Raw genomic sequence first — 8365 nt, forward strand, 5'->3', positions numbered from 1 at the left:
GTTAGTGTTAGGGTTAGGGTTAGGGTTAGGGTTAGAGTTAGGGTTAGTGTTAGGGTTAGGGTTAGGGTTAGGGTTAGAGTTAGGGTTAGGGTTAGGGTTAGGGAGTAGGCGTAGGCGACTCCCTAGACTCGTTAATGGAGTAGGCGAGGTACGGTCCGGCATATAGATAGTACCAGGGTACGGTCCGGTACCGGACCGTACCCAGGGTACGTTCCGGCAGTACCCTGGGGGACATAGCCCCTCTCATCTATACTAGTATATACCGAAATATATTTGAGCGTCCACGGATTCGTGATAATCAAAGAAATTCATATAGACATCTATCTAGTATATTAGCCTAACTAGTGTATTATTTCTCTTATTTCTCTTATTTCTATTTATATTATTTCTGTGGTGATAATAAGTATACTAGATATAGCCACTCGGTTATTTCACATTTCACAAATAGGTGGCCTAAATTTCACCAAATTGCTGTAGATTTCACCCAATGGGTGGCCTAAATTTCACCAAATTGCTGTAGATTTCACCAAGCACCATCTTTTTATTGTATATCGACTGCTAAATGATAACAAACTAAATAAATAAATAAATAATAAAAAAAAATGTAAAAAATAAATAAAAAATAAATAAATAAAAAATAAACTACATGCAAATTACCCTCAGTCCAGATGCATGAGCCTGAAGACCGTAATCATATACAAACATGACAAGAAAGAAAGAAGACCCAAAGAATGACATCACCGTGCTCACTTCTCATTCGCTAAAACAGAATGCACGTACACTCTGCCGTTCCTGCCCTATACATTTTGCGATTATTTGGAACACATTGTGATGCGTGACGCGTCGATGACGTTTATCTTTTTTTTGCCTTTATATGAATTCCAGATTTCACTAAATTTCAGTGATTTTACATTTCCTTCACCAGGTCACCAGCAATGGGACCATTTCACTAGATCTGGTGAAATTTCACCAGGAGTGGCAACCCTGCCAACGGGGCAGGATAATAGGTCATTGTTGAACAATGCTGCAATCGAAATATGGTCAAACAGCGGGGAACAATACGCGGACAGAAGCGCTGTCTCGTTTGAACGGACGACAGATTTCGGCTAAATACTACTTTGGCGAATAGATCCGCAGCGGTTTCGTTGATGTGTGTGTGTGTGTGTGTGTATGTGTGCATTTGAGTTCGTGCGCGCGTGCGTCTGTGCGTGCGGGCGTACGTGCCTACGTGCGTGCGTGCGTGCAAGCGTGCGTGAGTGAGTGGATGCATACGCACGTGCATATGTATACATATATTTGTTTTTTCTTTAATTTTTAATTATTGATTGTTTTTATTTATTTATTTATTCATTTATTTATTTACGCTTCCACAGCACCTCGAATTGTCGGATAATGCCATCGAGTATATTGCACCGGGAACCTTCAAAGATCTAGATGAAATCAGAGTAATAAACCTCTACTCCAACCATCTGTACACGGTCCAAGCAGGAACCTATGCCGGCCTCAAGAATCTAGAGGCCATAGGACTTCATTACAACCGGATTGGCTACATCTCCCCTCAGGCGCTGCGGGGTCTAAAAAAACTCCAGGTAAACCCTATTCCTAAAGTCCTGCTGTGGATATACCCGGTAGAGACAGTGGATATCTATATCCCATATATATACATGTGCGTGGGTGTGCGTGTTGTGTGTGTGCGTGTTGTGTGTGTGTGTGTGTGTGTGTGTGTGTGTGTGTGTGTCTGTGTGTGTGTGTGTGTTTGTGTGTGTAGGCCCTCTATGTGTGCGTTTGAGTTCGTGCGCGCGTGCGTCTGTGCGTGTGTGCGTAGTGCGTGCGTGCGTGCGTGCGTGCGTGCGTGCAAGCGTGCGTGAGTGAGTGGATGCATACGCACGTGCGTATGTATATATTTATTTGTTTTTTGTTTAATTTTTAATTATTGATTGTTTTTATTTATTTATTTATTCATTTATTTACTTACGCTTCCACAGGTCCTCGATTTGTCGTATAATGCCATCGAGTATATTGCACCGGGAACATTCAAAGATCTAGATGAAATCAGAGAAATAGAACTCTACTCCAACCATCTGTACACGGTCTCAGCAGGAACCTATGCCGGCCTCAAGAATCTTGAGGAGTTAGGACTTCGGAACAACCGGATTTTCCACATCTCCCCTCAGGCGCTGCTGGGTCTGAAGAAACTCGAGGTAAATCCTATCCCTAAAGTCCTGCTGTGGATATACCCGGTTGGCCGGTAGAGACAGTGGATATCAATATCCCATATACGCAGGGTTACCGCGCGCAGTGGTATCCAGTATGTGTGGTGCGTGTGACTTCGATATAATAAAGTAGTTCTTGCAATGGCAGCCGTTCTTACTGGTTGACGTTTGAGCCAGCGGAGATTTGTTCTGCCTAGTTCAGTGCCTAAACGACCAGACTAAACGTAACAATATACATGTGCGTGCGTGTGCGTGCGTGCGTGCGTGCGTGTGCGTGTTGCGTGTGTGTGTGTGTGTGTGTGTGTGTGTGTGTGTGCGTTTGAATTCGTGCGCGCGTGCGTCTGTGCGGGCGTGTGTGCGTGCGTGCGTGCGTGCAAGCGTGCGTGAGTGAGTGGATGCATACTCACGTGCGTATGTATACATTTATTTGTTTTTTTATTTAATTTTTAATTATTGATTGTTTTTATTTATTTATTTATTCATTTATTTACTTACGCTTCCACAGGTCCTCACTTTGTCGCATAATGCCATCGAGTATATTGCACCGGGAACATTCAAAGATTTAGATGAAATCACATACCTAAGCCTCTACTCCAACCATCTGTACACGGTCTCAGAAGGAACCTTTGCCGGCCTCAAGAAGCTTGAGGCCATATACCTTCATAACAACCGGATTTCTAGCGTTGCTGCTGGAGCCTTTGAGGGCGCAACGGCAGCACAGACAGTTTATATATCTAACAACAACCTCGTCACCATCGCAGCTGGCACATTCAGAGGACTGAGTAGCGTGACCGTACGTTCAGACAGAATTATGCTTATTATCAAGAGCGTATAAAGAAGGCTTTCTTTAAGAAAGAAGGCCTTTTTTATAAAGAAGACATTCTTTATACGCTCTTGTTATTATTCGAGTTAATTACTGCCGTGGTTGTGTGTCGAAGATAGTCTAGTAACGTCACCACATCGACTTGGTCATTACTCTTATATATTCCATATTGTTTGGATGTGTATTATATTGCACTATTCTGTCGATCAAATCATTGTTAATTTTTTATTACATTTTCACATCAGGAAATTTGTATTGATGATAATGCAATAAGCTTCATCGAACTTGGCGGTTTTCATGGGATGCCAATGATCAACTCTATCATTTTGGCGGGCAACGAGCGCTTGACATCTATCGACAAGGACGTGTTTAATCTGACTGAACTCACATCCACAGATGGAGTAAGCGTTGACCTAGGAGGCAAGTGTGGTCGTTCTTTGTTATTAACATTCTGTTTATTTATTAAATGTGGTTTGTTTTGTCACACTTCGTGTATTAATTGTACCTTTATACGCGTGCACGTATCGTCACGTGCGCAACAATCGTCCGCAGCGAAAGACTACGTGGGTGGAACCACCTGTAAAGCTGCATGCTATATGCATTCTGCGAGCTTGTAAAGCTCACACTTACACTATAATTTGCATTACAGGTTGCAAATTGGATTGCCAATGTGACATTGACTGGCTTGACGAGGCTCCATTTACTACTTTGTATGCCCATTGCGCAACTCCACCGGAGCTGTCCACAATCGAACTGCCGTCTTTAAAATGCGTGAATGGTCTGATGGTTCCTATATAGGTTACCGAAAGAGTTGACGGATGTATTTGATTATGTGTAAATGCACAGAACATAAATTTAAAAAATTGCGGCGAGCAATATACAAAGGGAATGTATTATATGCAGTTGTAGATTTATGCTTCGGGACTTAATTTGAAATAGAAAAAAAAGAAAATATGCGTGCTGGTTATATATGCGTCGCGGTTAAGACGCCCTGCATAAGTAAGAGGATGGTGAGCATGTAAGTTAGAAAAACAATTAATTACCCCCGTCCGCGACGTTTTATCATTGCTATATGACTATACAGCTTCTTTTTAAACGTTGTTAAACCATAGATATAGAATGAATCTTCATTCTATATCTATGGTTAAACTAATGATCGAACGGAGAAATGATAAACTGCCGAAAGGTCTACTGTCTCTCTCTATTTGCGAGAGACGTTTGTTTGCCCGTACTTAGTATCACATCTAAAACAAAAAGCGGATTTTTTTACAGCGGAAGTTATGTTTTCACACATACTGAATATCAAAATTAAACTGAATGTCAAATATTGGCAAATTTATCTGCGAATAATTAATTACATATACATAGAATAGAAAATCTCTATTCTATATTAATTTTATTATAAAATTACAAATATTATGATAATACCAAAATCGTGTAGTTTACACACTAAATCAAAAATAGGGCGAGAGGTGGCGCTACTAATTGGCGCTGCTATTGTTCGTCCTGTTGTTCGTCCTCAGTTGGGATCCTGATAAAAACTTTATGTTGGTGAATTCGTATATATTCCTTTAAATATTCTTGAAATTTCTGCCTGGGTCATATCTGACGTAAAATATTTAAAGGTCTATCTATAGAAATCTAAAAATACAATATTCTATAGCTATAAAAAAAACAAGACCAGGCACTTGGGAGCGTTTCAATAAAATATAATGCTAAATAAATACGAAATCTATTTACTACCAAAGTTTTGCACTGTTTCTCTACTCTCTTTCACCTATTATTGCCGGCAATTTCCTGTAAATGCCGTCCAAATGCTCATCTGCAACCATGTCTGCAACACACGCTGGCTGCCGCACGCTAGCAGCTTGGCCTAGCTGCTGGACACTTTTCAATTTTTTCAATTCAAAAATGTTTATTCACGCATTACAATATACATACATAATATAACTGGTTATATTAGTTTCAGAATTGCGTAGTAGGGCGAATTGACTGTGAAGTCTTCGAGTCAGCCACTCCTTAAATATGATACTATTACTTATATGATGGCTGTTATATAGATACAATTAAATATATAATTAAAGATACATTAATTAAATTAAAGTAAATTAATTAAAGATACATAATGAAAGATACTTAATGATTACGCAAAGGAGAACAGGTATGATCAGTCAAATAGATTAGCATAACAAAACTTAATTTCAACGAACAATAACTCAAGAGCATCAAAAATAATAAGTAATTTATTACACTGATTTAACACTATATTTAACACACTGACACATATATATATATAGTTATATATTTATATATATTTCGAATAAATTAATTACATTATACATAGAATTAAGGAAAATCTCTATCTATTATTAATTTTTATTATAAATTACAAATTATTTATGATAATACGAAAATCGGTGTTTATCAGTTTACACACTAAATCACAAATAGGGCGAGAGGTCGGCGCTACTAATGTCGCGCTGCTATTGTTCGTCCTGTTGTTCGCTCCTCAGTTGGGATCCTGATAAAAAACTTTATGTTGGTGAATTCGTAATATATTCCTTAAATATTCTGTGAACATTTCATGCCTGGTGGTCATATCTGACGTAAAATATTTTAAAGGTGTATCTATTAGAAAATCATAAAATACATATTCTATAGGCTATAAAAAACAATGACCAGGGCACTTGGGAGGCGTTTCAATAAAATATAATGCTAAATAAATACGAAATCTATTTACTACCAAAGTTTTGGCACTGTTTCTCTACTCTCTTTCACACTTTATTGCCGGCAATTTCCTGTAAATGCCGTCCAAATGCTCATTCTGCGCAACCATGTCTCCACACCAACGCGTGCGCTGCCGGGAGCCCAACCGCCTAGCAGCTTGGGCCTAATGCTGCTGCGTACACTTTTCAATTTTTTGCAATTCAAATGTTTATTCACTGCATTACAAATATACATACAGTAAGCTAAAGGACTGGTTATATTTGTTTCACGAATTGCGATAGATAGGCGAGTTGACGTGTGATAGTTCTTCGAGTTCAGCCACTCCTTAAGATTATTGATACTGATTACTCTATGATGATGGCTGTTATATAGACTACAATTAAATATATAGGATTAAAGATACATTAATCTCACAATTTAAGTAAAAATTTAATTAAAGATCGGGGTACATAATGAATAGCATACTTATGATGATTACGCCGACAAGGAAACAGGTATGAATCCAGTCAAATAGATTAGCCCATAACAAAACTTAATTTCAACAACAAGTACTTCAACGCAGCATCAAACAATAATATGAGTAATTTATTACACTCGATTTAAAGCACTAGAATTTAATAGCACCTGGGACCGGGCCCCCCCCAATAAGCGGGGTCTATATATTATATATTATATTTTATTTATATTTTAAACTATATATTTATGTGTCAGTGTGCAGCAGTAGCGTGCGTGTTGTGTGCGTGTGTTGTCGTGTGTGTGTGTGTCTGTGTGTGTGTAGGTGTGTGTTTACGTGTGGTGTGTGTGCATAGTATTCGTGTGTGTATATGCGGCGGCTTGCGTGCGTGCGTGCATGTATTCGTAGCATGTGATGTATATGTGCGTGCGTGTGTGTGTGTGTGCTGTGTGCATGTATTTCGTACATGTGATGTATATGTGCGTGTCCGTGTGCGTGTGCATGGTTATTCGTGATGTGTATATGCGTGGTGTGTGCCTGCATTCGTGATGTGTGTATAGCATGTGTGTGCTGCCTGGTATTCCGTGTGTGATTAGTTGCGTGCGTGCAGTGCGTGCGTGCGTGCCGTGCATGTATTCGTACATGTTGTATTGGTTAGCGCGCGTGTGGTGTGTGTGTTGTGCTGTGTGTGTGTGTGTGTGTGTGTGTTGTGTGTTGTGTGTGTGGTGCTGTGTGTGTGTGTGTGTGGTGTGTGTGTATGTGTGTGTGTGGTGTGCATTGATTCGTGTGTGTATATGCGTGCGTGCGTGCGTGCCGTGAGAATGCGTCTTGCGTTAGTTAGAGCGCGGTATCTACCAGCGCGACTGTTTCTGTTACGGCTTTGCGTAATCCGGTGCTGTCTGTGCGACCGCTGCCGCGCTACTGCCGCCTGTGCTGACTACTGCGCTGCTGCCGCTAGCTACTATTGCTGGCCGCTGGCCGCTGCACTGCGTGCTAGCTGGCTACTGCTGCTGCCCGCTGCGACTGCCTGTGACTCGCTACTGCTGCTACTGCCGCTGCTACTGCCGCTGCCTACTTGCCGCTGCTACTGCCGCTGCTCCCCTGCTCTACTGCTGCTGCCGCGGCGCCGCTGCGCCGCTACTGCGCGCTGCTACGCCGCTGGCTACTAATTGGCTGCGCTACTCCTTGTTGCCGCTGCCGCGCTACTGCGCTACTGGCTGCTGCCGCTGGCTGGCTGCCGCCCCTACGCCGCTGCTGATGCTAATTGCTACTGCCTATCTGCTGCCGCTATATTACGCGGGGTCATCCCGATAGACCGAAGGTCCGATAGACCGAGAATATGTGCAAGTAACTAACCCAGTAATCTTGCGACACGGGAACGATCTGCTGATTTGCCTGGTGTGTGTGTGTGTTGAGTGTGTGTTGTGTGTGTGTGTGTGTGTGTGTGTTTGTGTGTGTGTGTGTGTGTGTGTGTGTTGTGTTGTGTGCTGTATGTTGAGTGTGCGTGTGCGTGTGGCGTGTGCGTGTGCAGTGTGCGTCGGTGCCGTGTGCGTGTGCCGTCGTGCGTGGTGCGTGGTGCGGTCTGTGTGTGTGTGTGAGCGGAGTAGGAGAGAAGAGGAGAGAGAAGAGAGATGAGAGAGAGCAGACGCTGTGCTGTGTGTGTGGTGTGTGTGGTGGTGTGTGGTGTGTGTGTGTGTGGTAGTGTGTGTGTGTGTGTGTGTGAGCGCGTGTGATGTGGGTGGTGAGAGAGAAGAGAGAGAGAGAGAGAGAGATTGTCCCGTTGCGCAATCATGCGTGTACGCCGAGTCGCGAGATCACTGTGTGAGTGGATGTCCAGGACTTGCGTTTGCTGGATGGCTAGCCGGCGTCATGCCGATAGACCGACATATTGCTGGCCGCTGCCGCTTGGCCGCTGCCGACTGCTGCTACTGCATTTGCTGCGCTACTGGCCGCTGCTGCTACTTGCTATTGGCTCCGCACGCCGCTGCTGCCCTACTGCTATTGCTGGGCGCTACTGTGGCTTACTACTGCTGGCGTACGCTCTTGCTGCCGCTACTGTGGCTGCTGGCTGCTATGCTGCCCGCTACTGCGCTGCTGCTATTGCTACTGCTATGCTGCGCTACTTGTGGCCTACTGCTTGCTACTTGC

General features: G+C 42.8%; 1 protein-coding gene across 1 annotated transcript; it reads left to right on the forward strand.

The window, feature by feature from the left end:
* Positions 1–703: 703 nt before the first annotated feature.
* On the forward strand, positions 704–3834 carry LOC106817948 (leucine-rich repeat-containing protein 15-like). The gene is made up of 6 exons (XM_014822657.1): positions 704–772; positions 1374–1589; positions 1986–2201; positions 2719–3006; positions 3282–3456; positions 3686–3834. The coding sequence occupies exons 1-6, from the start codon at positions 704–706 to the stop codon at positions 3832–3834; spliced, it is 1113 nt and encodes a 370-aa protein (XP_014678143.1).
* Positions 3835–8365: the final 4531 nt, after the last annotated feature.

Source organism: Priapulus caudatus, unplaced genomic scaffold (assembly GCF_000485595.1).
Source record: "Priapulus caudatus unplaced genomic scaffold, Priapulus_caudatus-5.0.1 Scaffold36, whole genome shotgun sequence".
Classification (NCBI taxonomy): Eukaryota; Metazoa; Priapulida; class Priapulimorpha; order Priapulimorphida; family Priapulidae; genus Priapulus; species Priapulus caudatus.

What these genes read in the sequence shown, in the direction of transcription:
- LOC106817948 (XM_014822657.1), top strand. Translation starts at nt 704, where the DNA reads ATGACAAGAAAGAAAGAAGACCCAAAGAATGACATCACCGTGCTCACT. An exon ending in GGGGTCTAAAAAAACTCCAG is followed by an intron (nt 1,590 to 1,985) that starts GTAAACCCTATT and finishes ACGCTTCCACAG; the next exon opens with GTCCTCGATTTGTCGTATAA. An exon ending in GAGGACTGAGTAGCGTGACC is followed by an intron (nt 3,007 to 3,281) that starts GTACGTTCAGAC and finishes TTTTCACATCAG; the next exon opens with GAAATTTGTATTGATGATAA.